Source organism: Cucumis melo, chromosome 4 (assembly GCF_025177605.1).
Source record: "Cucumis melo cultivar AY chromosome 4, USDA_Cmelo_AY_1.0, whole genome shotgun sequence".
Taxonomy (NCBI): domain Eukaryota; kingdom Viridiplantae; phylum Streptophyta; class Magnoliopsida; order Cucurbitales; family Cucurbitaceae; genus Cucumis; species Cucumis melo.
This window is the reverse complement of record NC_066860.1, coordinates 27,880,924-27,898,972: the sequence shown is the minus strand read 5'-3', so window position 1 is coordinate 27,898,972 and position 18,049 is coordinate 27,880,924. Positions and strand designations below refer to the sequence as shown.

The 18,049-nt window shown below is 35.9% G+C and overlaps 1 protein-coding gene across 7 annotated transcripts in view; it reads right to left on the bottom strand.

The window, feature by feature from the left end:
• Positions 1-16,286, bottom strand: part of LOC127148887 (uncharacterized) — a 105,373-nt gene extending 89,087 nt beyond the window's left edge. Inside the window, exons 1-6 of one of the 7 annotated variants that reach the window (XR_007820093.1) lie at positions 15,781-16,285; positions 15,574-15,660; positions 14,871-14,977; positions 13,303-13,423; positions 12,717-12,807; positions 12,121-12,288 (exon numbers count right to left, since the gene is read on the bottom strand). Coding sequence is in view for 5 of the 7 variants with exons in the window: in XM_051083298.1 (XP_050939255.1) it covers positions 12,734-12,799; positions 13,303-13,423; positions 14,871-14,977; positions 15,574-15,660; positions 15,781-15,834 (435 nt within the window). In the remaining 2 variants the exon portion in view is untranslated. The other 6 variants (XM_051083297.1, XR_007820094.1, XM_051083298.1 and 3 more) reach the window with 6 other exon arrangements.
• Between the last annotated feature and the right edge of the window lie 1,763 nt (positions 16,287-18,049).

The following is an 18,049-nucleotide window of genomic DNA, read 5'->3' as shown; positions in this document are numbered from 1 at the left end:
AAATCACAACCGACCAAAATTCCAAAAAGTGCGATAAAAGCACTCTAACACCCAACATGTCAGCCAAGCGTGCAAGTTCAACAAACTTAGTTCCAAACCAAAATAAAAAAGAGTTTAAAACCTCTGAACATTGCTTGAGTGTAAATTCGTAACTCATAACCGACTAAAAAGTTCAAAAAAGAGTGAAAAAAGCACCGAGGACCTAAAATGGCACAACCCGACCAAGCATGTAAGTGCAACAGACTTAGTCTCAAACAAACTTAAAAAGTGTTCCAACCGAGCCTACGTATCACTTGACCTTTAAAAGCAACCTCACAAAGTTTAAGTGTAAGTTTACAACTCCCAACGTACCAAAAAGTCAAGAACTGTGAAAAAAGCACTTCAAAGACCACAAAAGAAATGGCAACCAAATGTGTAGGTACAACAAACTTACCCTCAAACCAACCTTAAAAGTGTTCAAAACGAGTCTAATTATCACTTGAATTTTAGAAACGATCTAACAAAGCTTAAGTGTAAGTTGGTTGCTCATAACCTAGCAAGAAGTTAAAAAAGTGAGAAAAGAGCCTTTCAAGACCCAAAATGGCAACAAAGTGCGTAAGTTCAACAAACTAGGTTTAAAACAAACCTAAAAGGTGTTGAAAACATGTCTACGTATCACTTGGACCTTAAAAAACGACCTAAGACATCTTAAGTGTAAGTTCATAGCTCACAACCTAGCGGAAAGTTCAAAAAGTGTGAAAAAAGCACTTTAAGACCCAAAGTGGCAACCGTGTGTGTGAGTGCAACAAACTTAGTGTCAAACCAACCTAAAACGCATTCAAAACATGTCCAAGTATCACTTGAACTTTCAAAACGATCTAACAAATCTTAACTGTAAGTTCCTAACTCACAACGTACCAAAAAGTTCAAAAAAGATTGAAAAAGAGCACTTCAAGACCTAGAATGCCAAGTGTGTAAGTGCAACAAACTTAGATTCAAACCAACCAAAAAGGCATTCGAAACACGTCTTAGCTTTCAAACGACCCAATGACGCTTAAGTGTAAAAGCTTGTAACTCATAACTTGCCAAAAAGTTCAAAAAAGTGTGGAAAAAGCCCTTCGATGGCAATCATGTCTGTATGTGCAACAAACTTAGTTCGAAACAACCTAACACCTGTTCAAAACATGTCTAAGTACCATTCGAACTTAAAGAATGGCCTAACAATGCTCAAGTATAATTTCGTAACTCATAACCTACCAAAAAAATTCAAACATCGTAAAGAAAGCACTTCAAGACCCAAAATGGCAATTAAGTGTGTGGATGCAACAAACTGAGTCTCAAACAAACCTAAAAGGTGTTCAAATCGTGTCTAAGTATCACTTGAACTATCAAAATGACCCAACAAAACTTAAGTGTAATTTCGTAAACCATAACCTACCAAAAAATTCAAAAAGTGTGAAAAAAGCACTTCAAGACCGAAAATGGCAACCAAGTGTGTTAGTGCCACAAACTTTGTTTCAGACCAACCTAAAAAGAGTTCAAAACGTGTGTAAGCTTTCAAAACGATCGAACAATGCTTAAGTATAAGTTCGCAAATCACAACCGACCAAAATTCCAAAAAGTGCGATAAAAGCACTCTAACACCCAACATGTCAGCCAAGCGTGCAAGTTCAACAAACTTAGTTCCAAACCAAAATAAAAAAGAGTTTAAAACCTCTGAACATTGCTTGAGTGTAAATTCGTAACTCATAACCGACTAAAAAGTTCAAAAAAGAGTGAAAAAAGCACCGAGGACCTAAAATGGCACAACCCGACCAAGCATGTAAGTGCAACAGACTTAGTCTCAAACAAACTTAAAAAGTGTTCCAACCGAGCCTACGTATCACTTGACCTTTAAAAGCAACCTCACAAAGTTTAAGTGTAAGTTTACAACTCCCAACGTACCAAAAAGTCAAGAACTGTGAAAAAAGCACTTCAAAGACCACAAAAGAAATGGCAACCAAATGTGTAGGTACAACAAACTTACCCTCAAACCAACCTTAAAAGTGTTCAAAACGAGTCTAATTATCACTTGAATTTTAGAAACGATCTAACAAAGCTTAAGTGTAAGTTGGTTGCTCATAACCTAGCAAGAAGTTAAAAAAGTGAGAAAAGAGCCTTTCAAGACCCAAAATGGCAACAAAGTGCGTAAGTTCAACAAACTAGGTTTAAAACAAACCTAAAAGGTGTTGAAAACATGTCTACGTATCACTTGGACCTTAAAAAACGACCTAAGACATCTTAAGTGTAAGTTCATAGCTCACAACCTAGCGGAAAGTTCAAAAAGTGTGAAAAAAGCACTTTAAGACCCAAAGTGGCAACCGTGTGTGTGAGTGCAACAAACTTAGTGTCAAACCAACCTAAAACGCATTCAAAACATGTCCAAGTATCACTTGAACTTTCAAAACGATCTAACAAATCTTAACTGTAAGTTCCTAACTCACAACGTACCAAAAAGTTCAAAAAAGATTGAAAAAGAGCACTTCAAGACCTAGAATGCCAAGTGTGTAAGTGCAACAAACTTAGATTCAAACCAACCAAAAAGGCATTCGAAACACGTCTTAGCTTTCAAACGACCCAATGACGCTTAAGTGTAAAAGCTTGTAACTCATAACTTGCCAAAAAGTTCAAAAAAGTGTGGAAAAAGCCCTTCGATGGCAATCATGTCTGTATGTGCAACAAACTTAGTTCGAAACAACCTAACACCTGTTCAAAACATGTCTAAGTACCATTCGAACTTAAAGAATGGCCTAACAATGCTCAAGTATAATTTCGTAACTCATAACCTACCAAAAAAATTCAAACATCGTAAAGAAAGCACTTCAAGACCCAAAATGGCAATTAAGTGTGTGGATGCAACAAACTGAGTCTCAAACAAACCTAAAAGGTGTTCAAATCGTGTCTAAGTATCACTTGAACTATCAAAATGACCCAACAAAACTTAAGTGTAATTTCGTAAACCATAACCTACCAAAAAATTCAAAAAGTGTGAAAAAAGCACTTCAAGACCGAAAATGGCAACCAAGTGTGTTAGTGCCACAAACTTTGTTTCAGACCAACCTAAAAAGAGTTCAAAACGTGTGTAAGCTTTCAAAACGATCGAACAATGCTTAAGTATAAGTTCGCAAATCACAACCGACCAAAATTCCAAAAAGTGCGATAAAAGCACTCTAACACCCAACATGTCAGCCAAGCGTGCAAGTTCAACAAACTTAGTTCCAAACCAAAATAAAAAAGAGTTTAAAACCTCTGAACATTGCTTGAGTGTAAATTCGTAACTCATAACCGACTAAAAAGTTCAAAAAAGAGTGAAAAAAGCACCGAGGACCTAAAATGGCACAACCCGACCAAGCATGTAAGTGCAACAGACTTAGTCTCAAACAAACTTAAAAAGTGTTCCAACCGAGCCTACGTATCACTTGACCTTTAAAAGCAACCTCACAAAGTTTAAGTGTAAGTTTACAACTCCCAACGTACCAAAAAGTCAAGAACTGTGAAAAAAGCACTTCAAAGACCACAAAAGAAATGGCAACCAAATGTGTAGGTACAACAAACTTACCCTCAAACCAACCTTAAAAGTGTTCAAAACGAGTCTAATTATCACTTGAATTTTAGAAACGATCTAACAAAGCTTAAGTGTAAGTTGGTTGCTCATAACCTAGCAAGAAGTTAAAAAAGTGAGAAAAGAGCCTTTCAAGACCCAAAATGGCAACAAAGTGCGTAAGTTCAACAAACTAGGTTTAAAACAAACCTAAAAGGTGTTGAAAACATGTCTACGTATCACTTGGACCTTAAAAAACGACCTAAGACATCTTAAGTGTAAGTTCATAGCTCACAACCTAGCGGAAAGTTCAAAAAGTGTGAAAAAAGCACTTTAAGACCCAAAGTGGCAACCGTGTGTGTGAGTGCAACAAACTTAGTGTCAAACCAACCTAAAACGCATTCAAAACATGTCCAAGTATCACTTGAACTTTCAAAACGATCTAACAAATCTTAACTGTAAGTTCCTAACTCACAACGTACCAAAAAGTTCAAAAAAGATTGAAAAAGAGCACTTCAAGACCTAGAATGCCAAGTGTGTAAGTGCAACAAACTTAGATTCAAACCAACCAAAAAGGCATTCGAAACACGTCTTAGCTTTCAAACGACCCAATGACGCTTAAGTGTAAAAGCTTGTAACTCATAACTTGCCAAAAAGTTCAAAAAAGTGTGGAAAAAGCCCTTCGATGGCAATCATGTCTGTATGTGCAACAAACTTAGTTCGAAACAACCTAACACCTGTTCAAAACATGTCTAAGTACCATTCGAACTTAAAGAATGGCCTAACAATGCTCAAGTATAATTTCGTAACTCATAACCTACCAAAAAAATTCAAACATCGTAAAGAAAGCACTTCAAGACCCAAAATGGCAATTAAGTGTGTGGATGCAACAAACTGAGTCTCAAACAAACCTAAAAGGTGTTCAAATCGTGTCTAAGTATCACTTGAACTATCAAAATGACCCAACAAAACTTAAGTGTAATTTCGTAAACCATAACCTACCAAAAAATTCAAAAAGTGTGAAAAAAGCACTTCAAGACCGAAAATGGCAACCAAGTGTGTTAGTGCCACAAACTTTGTTTCAGACCAACCTAAAAAGAGTTCAAAACGTGTGTAAGCTTTCAAAACGATCGAACAATGCTTAAGTATAAGTTCGCAAATCACAACCGACCAAAATTCCAAAAAGTGCGATAAAAGCACTCTAACACCCAACATGTCAGCCAAGCGTGCAAGTTCAACAAACTTAGTTCCAAACCAAAATAAAAAAGAGTTTAAAACCTCTGAACATTGCTTGAGTGTAAATTCGTAACTCATAACCGACTAAAAAGTTCAAAAAAGAGTGAAAAAAGCACCGAGGACCTAAAATGGCACAACCCGACCAAGCATGTAAGTGCAACAGACTTAGTCTCAAACAAACTTAAAAAGTGTTCCAACCGAGCCTACGTATCACTTGACCTTTAAAAGCAACCTCACAAAGTTTAAGTGTAAGTTTACAACTCCCAACGTACCAAAAAGTCAAGAACTGTGAAAAAAGCACTTCAAAGACCACAAAAGAAATGGCAACCAAATGTGTAAGTACAACAAACTTACCCTCAAACCAACCTTAAAAGTGTTCAAAACGAGTCTAATTATCACTTGAATTTTAGAAACGATCTAACAAAGCTTAAGTGTAAGTTGGTTGCTCATAACCTAGCAAAAAGTTAAAAAAGTGAGAAAAGAGCCTTTCAAGACCCAAAATGGCAACAAAGTGCGTAAGTTCAACAAACTAGGTTTAAAACAAACCTAAAAGGTGTTGAAAACATGTCTACGTATCACTTGGACCTTAAAAAACGACCTAAGACATCTTAAGTGTAAGTTCATAGCTCACAACCTAGCGGAAAGTTCAAAAAGTGTGAAAAAAGCACTTTAAGACCCAAAGTGGCAACCGTGTGTGTGAGTGCAACAAACTTAGTGTCAAACCAACCTAAAACGCATTCAAAACATGTCCAAGTATCACTTGAACTTTCAAAACGATCTAACAAATCTTAACTGTAAGTTCCTAACTCACAACGTACCAAAAAGTTCAAAAAAGATTGAAAAAGAGCACTTCAAGACCTAGAATGCCAAGTGTGTAAGTGCAACAAACTTAGATTCAAACCAACCAAAAAGGCATTCGAAACACGTCTTAGCTTTCAAACGACCCAATGACGCTTAAGTGTAAAAGCTTGTAACTCATAACTTGCCAAAAAGTTCAAAAAAGTGTGGAAAAAGCCCTTCGATGGCAATCATGTCTGTATGTGCAACAAACTTAGTTCGAAACAACCTAACACCTGTTCAAAACATGTCTAAGTACCATTCGAACTTAAAGAATGGCCTAACAATGCTCAAGTATAATTTCGTAACTCATAACCTACCAAAAAAATTCAAACATCGTAAAGAAAGCACTTCAAGACCCAAAATGGCAATTAAGTGTGTGGATGCAACAAACTGAGTCTCAAACAAACCTAAAAGGTGTTCAAATCGTGTCTAAGTATCACTTGAACTATCAAAATGACCCAACAAAACTTAAGTGTAATTTCGTAAACCATAACCTACCAAAAAATTCAAAAAGTGTGAAAAAAGCACTTCAAGACCGAAAATGGCAACCAAGTGTGTTAGTGCCACAAACTTTGTTTCAGACCAACCTAAAAAGAGTTCAAAACGTGTGTAAGCTTTCAAAACGATCGAACAATGCTTAAGTATAAGTTCGCAAATCACAACCGACCAAAATTCCAAAAAGTGCGATAAAAGCACTCTAACACCCAACATGTCAGCCAAGCGTGCAAGTTCAACAAACTTAGTTCCAAACCAAAATAAAAAAGAGTTTAAAACCTCTGAACATTGCTTGAGTGTAAATTCGTAACTCATAACCGACTAAAAAGTTCAAAAAAGAGTGAAAAAAGCACCGAGGACCTAAAATGGCACAACCCGACCAAGCATGTAAGTGCAACAGACTTAGTCTCAAACAAACTTAAAAAGTGTTCCAACCGAGCCTACGTATCACTTGACCTTTAAAAGCAACCTCACAAAGTTTAAGTGTAAGTTTACAACTCCCAACGTACCAAAAAGTCAAGAACTGTGAAAAAAGCACTTCAAAGACCACAAAAGAAATGGCAACCAAATGTGTAAGTACAACAAACTTACCCTCAAACCAACCTTAAAAGTGTTCAAAACGAGTCTAATTATCACTTGAATTTTAGAAACGATCTAACAAAGCTTAAGTGTAAGTTGGTTGCTCATAACCTAGCAAAAAGTTAAAAAAAGTGAGAAAAGAGCCTTTCAAGACCCAAAATGGCAACAAAGTGCGTAAGTTCAACAAACTAGGTTTAAAACAAACCTAAAAGGTGTTGAAAACATGTCTACGTATCACTTGGACCTTAAAAAACGACCTAAGACATCTTAAGTGTAAGTTCATAGCTCACAACCTAGCGGAAAGTTCAAAAAGTGTGAAAAAAGCACTTTAAGACCCAAAGTGGCAACCGTGTGTGTGAGTGCAACAAACTTAGTGTCAAACCAACCTAAAACGCATTCAAAACATGTCCAAGTATCACTTGAACTTTCAAAACGATCTAACAAATCTTAACTGTAAGTTCCTAACTCACAACGTACCAAAAAGTTCAAAAAAGATTGAAAAAGAGCACTTCAAGACCTAGAATGCCAAGTGTGTAAGTGCAACAAACTTAGATTCAAACCAACCAAAAAGGCATTCGAAACACGTCTTAGCTTTCAAACGACCCAATGACGCTTAAGTGTAAAAGCTTGTAACTCATAACTTGCCAAAAAGTTCAAAAAAGTGTGGAAAAAGCCCTTCGATGGCAATCATGTCTGTATGTGCAACAAACTTAGTTCGAAACAACCTAACACCTGTTCAAAACATGTCTAAGTACCATTCGAACTTAAAGAATGGCCTAACAATGCTCAAGTATAATTTCGTAACTCATAACCTACCAAAAAAATTCAAACATCGTAAAGAAAGCACTTCAAGACCCAAAATGGCAATTAAGTGTGTGGATGCAACAAACTGAGTCTCAAACAAACCTAAAAGGTGTTCAAATCGTGTCTAAGTATCACTTGAACTATCAAAATGACCCAACAAAACTTAAGTGTAATTTCGTAAACCATAACCTACCAAAAAATTCAAAAAGTGTGAAAAAAGCACTTCAAGACCGAAAATGGCAACCAAGTGTGTTAGTGCCACAAACTTTGTTTCAGACCAACCTAAAAAGAGTTCAAAACGTGTGTAAGCTTTCAAAACGATCGAACAATGCTTAAGTATAAGTTCGCAAATCACAACCGACCAAAATTCCAAAAAGTGCGATAAAAGCACTCTAACACCCAACATGTCAACCAAGTGTGCAAGTATAATTTCGTAACTCATAACTCATAACCTACCAACATGTCTAAGTACCATTCGAACTTAAAAAATAGCCTAACAATGCTCAAGTATAATTTCGTAAGTCATAACTTACCAAAAAAATTCAAACATTGTAAAAAAAGCACTTCAAGTCCTAAAATAGCAATTAAGTGTGTAGATGCAACAAACCGAGTCTCAAACAAACCTAAAAGGTGTTCAAAACAAACCTAAACCAAACATGGGAACAATCAAGAACAACCTCAAGATTTTCAAGAATGGCATGAAAACATGCAACAAAAACTATTAAGAAAGCAAAAATTACCTTAGGTAGTCTAGAATTTCCACCAAGAATTAAAGAACCTACAAGATTACCTCAGATGATTGGAAACAAAAAAGAAGACCTTTGTATAGATTTAGATTCTTCTAAGAAAGAGGAATTAATTCCTAAATCTTCATTCCAACATTCCTGCAAGATTTCAACCCCTAACTTTGTTTCATACCCATTCAACATTACAGAAACATGAATAAAAAAGTTTCCAAGATTCAAAAGAAGAATCTGACTCAAACAAAAGAGAAATGCAATTTCATTCAGATTTTCAAGTAAAAAAGATAGTTGTTTCAATATCCAATCTCAAATTCAGCAGACTTTAATTTTTTTTACAAAACCAACATTAAATTAAAGACTATATCAACCTTAATTTTCATGAAGCATTCCAAACCTCTCAACTTAAACAGATTAACATTACCTGTCAAGATCGACATTACTATCGATTGCAAAAGTTAAAGAAATGGGAGCCATGGAATCTCTCGCCCATTTCTCAATGAATCCAGTGCCTTTCTTGTTATGGTTCTTCTATTCAATGTTAGCTCACCTCCTTTTCCAGCCTACATCTTTTAGAAATCAAACTTAATCATGCGATTGGAACGACCAAAATTGAATTCAATTAAGTCACTTCATTCTTAAAAATTTGAAAGCGAAATTAAATGAATTTAGAATCACATATTCACATTGAGTTTACTTGATATATGTATGAATTTAGACTCATATATGTATGTGTCTACTTGACCTAACCGGTTGGACTCTAAGGGATGGGTAGGTCTGGTTTTGGTTAGGCCAAGAGTGAAGAGTTCCCCACACAAGCTCTGATACTGAGGGAGCTCAACGCATTCTACTTGACCTAACAGGCCGGAATCTAAGGGCTAGGCAGGTCTGGTTTTGGTTAGGCCAAAAGTGAAGAGTTCCCCACACAAGCTCTGATACTGAGGGAGCTCAACGCATTCTACTTGACCTAACCGGCTGGACTCTAAGGGCTAGGCAAGTCTGGTTTTGGTTAGGCGAAAAGTGAAGAGTTCCCCACACAAGCTCTGATACTGAGGGAGCTCAACGCATTCTACTTCACCTAACTGGTTGGGTTTTAAAGGCTAGGAAGGTCTGGTTTTGGTTAGGCCAAAAGTGAAGAGTTCCCCACACAAGCTCTGATACTGAGGGAGCTCAACGCATTCTACTTGACCTAACCGGCTGGACTCTAAGGGCTAGGTAGGTCTGGTTTTGGTTAGGCGAAAAGTGAAGAGTTCCCCACACAAGCTCTGATACTGAGGGAGCTCAACGCATTCTACTTCACCTAACTGGTTGGGTTTTAAAGGCTAGGAAGGTCTGGTTTTGGTTAGGCCAAAAGTGAAGAGTTCCCCACACAAGCTCTGATACTGAGGGAGCTCAACACATTCTACTTGACCTAACCGGCTGGACTTTATGTGCTAGGTAGGTTTGGTTTTGGTTAGGCCAAAAGTGAAGAGTTCCCCACACAAGCTCTGATACTGAGGGAGCTCAACGCATTCTACTTGACCTAACCGGCTGGACTTTAAGGGCTAGGTAGGTCTGGTTTTGGTTAGGCGAAAAGTGAAGAGTTCCCCACACAAGCTCTGATACTGAGGGAGCTCAACGCATTCTACTTCACCTAACCGGTTGGGTTTTAAAGGCTATGAAGGTCTGGTTTTGGTTAGGCCAAAAGTGAAGAGTTCCCCACACAAGCTCTGATACTGAGGGAGCTCAACGCATTCTACTTGACCTAACCGGCTGGACTTTAAGGGCTAGGTAGGTCTGGTTTTGGTTAGGCGAAAAGTGAAGAGTTCCCCACACAAGCTCTGATACTGAGGGAGCTCAACGCATTCTACTTCACCTAACCGGTTGGGTTTTAAAGGCTAGGAAGGTCTGGTTTTGGTTAGGCCAAAAGTGAAGAGTTCCCCACACAAGCTCTGATACTGAGGGAGCTCAACGCATTCTACTTGACCTAACCGGCTGGATTCTAAGGGCTAGGCAGGTCTGGTTTTGGTTAGGTGAAAAGTGAAGAGTTCCCCACACAAGCTCTGATACTGAGGGAGCTCAACGCATTCTACTTCACCTAACTGGTTGGGTTTTAAAGGCTAGGAAGGTCTGGTTTTGGTTAGGCCAAAAGTGAAGAGTTCCCCACACAAGCTCTGATACTGAGGGAGCTCAACGCATTCTACTTGACCTAACCGGCTGGACTCTAAGGGCTAGGCAGGTCTGGTTTTGGTTAGGCCAAAAGTGAAGAGTTCCCCACACAAGCTCTGATACTGAGGGAGCTCAACGCATTCTACTTGACCTAACTGGCTGGACTCTAAGGGCTAGGCAGGTCTGGTTTTGGTTAGGCGAAAAGTGAAGAGTTCCCCACACAAGCTCTGATACTGAGGGAGCTCAACGCATTCTACTTCACCTAACCGGTTGGGTTTTAAAGGCTAGGAAGGTCTGGTTTTGGTTAGGCCAAAAGTGAAGAGTTCCCCACACAAGCTCTGATACTGAGGGAGCTCAACGCATTCTACTTGACCTAACCGGCTGGACTCTAAGGGCTAGGCAGATCTGGTTTTGGTTAGGCCATGTTTTCAACAGCACATGTTTTCAACACATTATTAAGTATGTACAGTATTTACAATATTTAGAAAATGAATAGCATGTCTTCTACGCATTTCTAAGCTATCAAAGAATGCATTTTCAACATATTTAAGATATTCAAATGACAAACACAATCACAAACCCGAGCTCCATGCTCAAGGGTTAGGCAGACATGCTTGTCTAAACTAGAAAGCAAATTAGACATAGTATTTATTTTAAGAATAAAGACATTGAAAAAGTTTAAAATTTGAACATTTTTGGCAAAATGAAAATTTCCCAAAGGACATAGAACATGCAAAGCTACAACCCTACCCCCCACTTAAAACTTTAATTTGTCTTCAAAGCATTTTAAGCAAGATTGTAAGGATCGAAAAAAGAGATAGGGAACAGAAAACTTCCCCTTGCTTGCAAAGGTTCCAAATTCGATTATACTCCATTTTTTCCTTTATTCCTACAAAAAGAAAACAAGATTTTCTATCAAATTTTATTAAAGAGGTTAAACTAAAAATTTATGGATATCTAGGATGTTAAAATCAGCGAGAAAAATAAGTTCTCCTGCCTTAATAAGAACATCCTCAACTATGCCTAAGGGGCTAACATATAGGACCTATCCACTAATTGGATGCTTACATTGGTCTTTTGCAAATTATTTAACCCCTAGTTCTTTTCCCACATACCCCACAAATCATCAATTGATGGGTATCTAAATCCATATCCTCTTAAGCTTGGAATGAGAACTAAAACCACCGCCTACACACGAGTATTTTTCACATGCATCAGAATAATACCATCACCCTAAATAAATAAAAAGGCTACGATCTTGGGGTCTACATATAATCTATCAATTCCAATTCCTTGAAAGTTAAATTCTTCCATCTATTACAGCGAGGAAAAGGGATACTAAACATCCAAGTACAACGAAACATCCATCATACGTTCCACAATTTAATTATAGATCAAATATCATCCCAGATTCGTTAATTTGTATGCACTTCAAAATTTTAGACTACTTGTTTAGTTGCTTTCACATGGGAGACTTCAGCAGCTGGTTTTTAAATGTTTGCATGTGGAAAAACTTCATAGCAGCTATGAAATATCTATTCAAGATACTTTCATTGGCCACTCTCTAATCTACTTTTTCTGTGATTTTATTATGTCAAAAGAATGGAATGATCTAGAGTTTCACTAGCGGTGCATTAAGGATCCCATCCGAAACGAGATGCATAAAAGTGGACAGACAGAAAAGACAAGCATACCAGTCCAGAAGCTGGTGGCATTCCATATTCCAAAGCAGTAAGAAAATCATCATCAAGTGTCACTTCATAAGAATCATCCTCATCTTTTTGGCAATTGAAGTCCAAAGAGTCATTACATAAGAAACGAGATACATAAGAAACAGCTGAGCCATGCTTCTCATTGTGTTGCCTGATCTGGTCTTCTAATCATCCTCTGTGCCAATTTTGTTTGTTTTAAAAGAAAAAGATCATTACAACCATTCCAATTATCATGGAACCGAAACACTAAAACGTTCCAATAGAAACTATTATTTCTTGACATGGCACATAAACCAATAATGCACAAGTATACCAAGCAAGAAAAATAGAATGCTCATGTAGAGCTTGGACGCACATTGTTATGGAGTTAAGCACATAACACATAACAAAAACGATTCCTTTGGTAACCTTTCGACTGAAAGGGTCTATACAAGATGGAACAAAGTACAGGAAAGTTATCTTCCAAAAGGTGATAGACTATCCAGTTTAACTTGAGTTCAATACTAATGTACTTTCTCTCTTTCAAATGCCATGAAATTGGCTAAAAAGTTTCATCATCTGTGCACCCTTCTAACATTAATGATTGATATAATCACCTCTTACCTGATAAATACGATCGATCAATTCGAAAAATGCATTGGCCAGCTCACGACCACAAATGAAAAGTTCAAATCTTTCTGTAAACCCTGCATGGCTAATAATGCACAAGAAATGAAAATTTTTAACCCCTCCCAGGTAAGAAGAAAGAAAAGATAGAAAAGACATTCAAACAGCTGTTGGTGTAAAGATTTGAGATCTCAATCATGGTCATCCTCCAATAATTTCCCAAAGAGGAGAATAATTGAATATTTTAGGATGGAAAACAAAATTGATAATGACCCAGAGCTTATTTCTTTGGAGTTCTTGTAGATTACTAAAGGGATTAGACAATACGACTTTGTGTTTTAACATCAAGAGTGGATATCTTGTTATAGCACAAACTTAACTTAGGACAGTATGCTCCGTAAATTATGCTTTTATGTTTCTGCTTGAATAATTAGTTGTTTTTGTGTGTGCACTCTCACATATATATTCTAAATGATGATTATCTTTCTTGTCCTACAAATGAATCCTTGGTTACAAATGGAATGGACAAATTTGACAATAAGATTGATAGAATCTAAGCGAGCAAAAGGCTGAAGTTTCATACCTGGGGGAGTGGAAGAACTGAAAGAACGTCAATTGTGAAGTAAGATAAAAAGAATCTCCAAGCTCTTGTGCAAACACCATCATCGGCTTCATCAGGTTTTGCATTATAAAATTTGGAATATCTAAAATGAAAATGACAGACTATAAGAATTATGTAGAGGAAGTCTATGATTGAGCTAACAATTACAACTACTATTCTCATCTTGTTGTCAAATCCAACACATCTTTTGCCTTAATCAACCAACAAGGTGTAACAGAACAAAGGATCCAACAAGGTAGCAATCACACACAACATGACAAGTATTTCATTCCACAAATGAAGAAATACCGGGTTTCTATCACCCAAACATTTAAGATATCCCAAACCTTTACTCCTAACTTCTCAATCAAATCTTATGTTTCCAAAACTCGTAAGCCTATCAAAACTAGTAGTAAAGCTTGTTGAAATTGATCTCAATGTTCTCAGTGAGCATGTTTCTCCAATATACGAAGGTTTACTCCTGGACAGGGGACAAAGCAAGTGGAACAAATGAACCAACAGATACTTCTACTATTTGATTTTGAAGAAAAGAATCACAGGAGATGGGGGACATCAGAAGAATTTCAACCGCACACAGAAAACAGATAAAAAATAGTATAGTTGACAACCCAACAACCATTTAACTGCAATACTTCCTAAATGATTAGCTGGTAATTATTTAATCTTAGAAGAGAACTAGAAATCGCCCTGGTCTATAGACAATACATAGAGAAATGACAATGATGTGAGTGATTGTTACTAAAGGAAAAAAATAGTTTACTGATGATGAATTGAAGTAGCCTTTCCTTTGTAATTGAATGATTTAAAGAGTGATCTAATGAATGTTATAAAAAATAAATGAGGGGAGAAACTCAACCATGGAGAGAAAATGGATGGTGAATGAAGTACCAAAAAACAAACTAGCAAATGCAGTCATAGTTAAAATAAAACCATCTTCCAAAGTAGTCTTCTCAACCAAATGGCACTTATTTTCTACAAACCCAACTTCTTTTCACTTTTTAAATATTCAATTTGTGTTAGTTCCTACACACAAAAAGATCACAAACTCCTGAAATGGATAGAATTACAGGGCTACAGGTTATAGTATTTTTGTGAATCTAAAGCAATTATGAAGCATAACCAAGTAGCAAACACAAATACTTGATGAAACTACTAACAATCACAAAAACTTTGGAAGTTAGAAGTGCAGAGAAAGAAAGTGAGAGAAGTCAATTCTGGCAAAGTGAGAGAAGTCAGTTTTGGCTTAAAAAATCCCTTTTGACTCCTTCCCAACTTCCCAGATGCAGTTGAACCCCTTCAAAATGACCACAACTGACTCAACTTACAGTAAAAAATCAAATTGAGTGAACATATGGCAAGTGGGTCCAATTCCTTTTACCACAGAAAACTATAATACAAGTTCTTTCACTACCTAAAACCCAAATTCCACAACCACAGTTATGCAAGAAGAAGAACAACAACAAAAATGCCTCTCAAACTCCAACAAGAAGTACAGAAGAACTTGAATTCCAAAAGGGAACTTTACTTACCTCCGTACTTCCATGGCTGAATTGAGTGAGCTAGAAATTAGAAAACACAAAGAATGAAGCTGATTTTGAGGTGCATCCGGAAGGCAATTTAAAGCTTTTGGCAGTAGCTATGTAACAAGTTTCCAAAGTGAGCCACCATAATCGACTAAAAATGGAAACCAAAATGAATGAGCAATCAATGAAATATTAAGTATATCTGAAGAAACAAACATATTATTCTGATAAACCCTGCATAATTATTCTGAGATTATAAAGATGGTGTTTAAAATTGTATTCAATTCATTTTAAAAGGTTAACCATGAAAAGGAAGAACAGTGGAGACCATGAACTACTAAAGGCATGCAATTTTTCACAATATCATGATGAGAGACTTCATGCTTTAAGTAGTCTTTGACACAAATCAAGACTATAAAGTGTCGAACATTTTCTAATCTTTATTAAAGTTTATCTTTTTTCATGCTTTAGTAATAGAACTAATTTCACTTAACAAGGTCCAAAACTTGATGATTAATCTTGAGTTTATGATTTCAACCGCATACTGAAGTCAGTTCAACCAATCTACGAAATTACAAAATTAAAAATATAAAGGATGGCATACAAATTATATATAGACATTTTGGACAACTGCAACTTTTTTTTAGTACACGGTTGCAGGGATAGGGGTGCACTCAGGTGCGCATATTAGCACGAGGAAGATAAAAACCTTCATTAGAAGCCGAGTAACGGCTGCCATTGTGGATACACACTCCTCTGTTAAATTTTCTACACCAGATTTTACATCTTCTCTAATCTGTGAGATGATTCAACATAAGACCAAATTAATTTTTCATATTACAGGAAAATATCATTTCACCACACAAATTAAGAAAAAAATATACCAAAACATCCATAATCACACCACGTAAACTACCTTAACAACAGAATCAGACAACCCAGGGATGGAATTCTCAGGAACGGTCTCCATACTGAGCTTCCGCTTAAGTGGGTTAGAAGATGGAGCAGGCTCTTCAACTTAGTCGGCGAGGGTTTGGAATCGGGAACCATGGAGTTGGGAATTTGGGATCTGACGGTGAAGCATTTTCTTTGGAAGACGACATAGGCTTCCGAGGGGTCTTCCGCCCTTGATTCCGGCGCCGTTAGCGCATGGAATAGAAAATGGCAGTGGATCGGCGAGATGGGTATTTAGCAAGATAGGGTTTCTTGGGTGGATGCTTCATTTTAGAGAATAGAAATTGAGAGAAAGGAAGAGTGAAGATTCTGAGGAAGACGAAGGAGACAAGAGATCGAGAGAGAAGGGGAGGCGGAGAGGGGGGGAAGAGGAGGGAGATAGTTGCCGTTGAGAAGAAAGATGAAGAAATTTAGAAATGAGAGAGAAGCTGCGAAGGGAAGTTGTTTTTTGAAATTTGAAATGAAATGAAATGAAACCTTTTAATTTTTAACTAAGTTATTGGAGATTTTGAATTAAAAAAATAATATATAATTAAAGTTAAAAGAATGTATACGTGCATACACATTTTTTGCAAAAGAATACTTAATGCACTTGTTTTTTTAAATAGTTTTTAGACAAACTATTATAAATAGTGATACTATTTTACTAATAGACATTATTTAATAGAATCTAAAAATTTAATATATTTAAAAACGACTCTAATTTTTAAAACAACTCTATTTTTATATTAATAAAAATAATAAAACAGATAAAATATTTTTCTATCAAGTATAAAAAAATTTATCTCGGAGAGGTTTCTTATTAAACATAAATAACTATATGTCATTAAAATATTTTATTTATAAATATTTTAAAAAATAAATTCTGTTATTTAAAATAATTTCTTCAGAACTTTTCATCAAACTATGTTTTTTCCATAAATGATTTATTTTGTATTTTTATAGCCACGTGGAGAAAAAAACAAAAGGTGTGGAAATGTGTCCTATCGAGCGCCGATTCGATGTTTCGTTTTAGTGCCCGAAATTCAACCATTTATCTATTTAACTACAAATTACAATAAATCACAACTCATTCTTATTTCTTAATTCTCCCTATTTAAGTATTCCGTAATTAGTTATAAGTTTCCACCATATAATTTGATCACAATTGAGTCTTATCATATTTCATGACTTTAGTTTAATATTTATGGGGAAAATATAAAAAAGTACATAGTCATTTCTATAAAAAAAAAATAAATAAAGAAACCTAAATTCTTTTGAAACGTTACAATATTGTTATTATTGTTTACTTTGGAAATAGTTGCAAAATTAAAATTAGATTCAATAGAATCGTGAAGAAATTTCTAATACTAGGATAGCAAGAGATTCATAAATTATTTATAGTACCTTTATTGGATATATCTAAGCATTGCTTAAAAATTGTAAAAGAGCGCTTAAGCTCCCTTTTTTAAATAGCTATCTATGTCGCAAAAATGTGAGCGTTCAAGGCATTGTGGAAATGGCTCGAAGTTGGAATACAAAGAAGGTCCACCCATAGCGGCTGCTTGCTGACGTAGATTCTCAATCACACTTAATTATCTAATGTATAAAATTTTCAAAATTTTATTTATTTGTTTTTCCTTTTCAATATTTGGTAATCTCCTTTAACCAAGAAACAAATTAACCCCCACCCTCTGGACCAACAAATTTTGACAGAACACAATAAACTCTTCTTTACCCATTTCTCATTTTTCAACCTCCTGCCTACTCTTTTTACCCAAAAATAAAAGCTGTAACTCTCTTTTATATAACCTCTTCTCTAACTTTTTCAAGAAAGTTCTTAAGCTGTATTGTAAAGATTAATGATTTTTGTTAAAAAAAAAATAATGTTATCTATTAACTAATCAAATGGTCCAAAGTTTAACATGGTATAGTTGTCAGAAAGTGAGCATCAAAATGACAGATTGTTAGATGTATATATTTCATTAACTAAGAGTTGTTAAGAACTTCAATGTATGATCAAGCTTTTGATTTCTTATCATGCTTGCTGGGGCTATGGATATATCTTTAGCATTCGGTAGAAATTCTAGGATTCTTGTACTCAAACTGATGTTTTATTGATTTTACAATATCAGATTATGTATATGACTATTTAATTCCCCATATCATTTTCCAATAATTCAAAAGAATGTCTATTCTTGCTATTATGAATCTATAGAACGAGAAATAATTAGGGACATGCATAATAATAA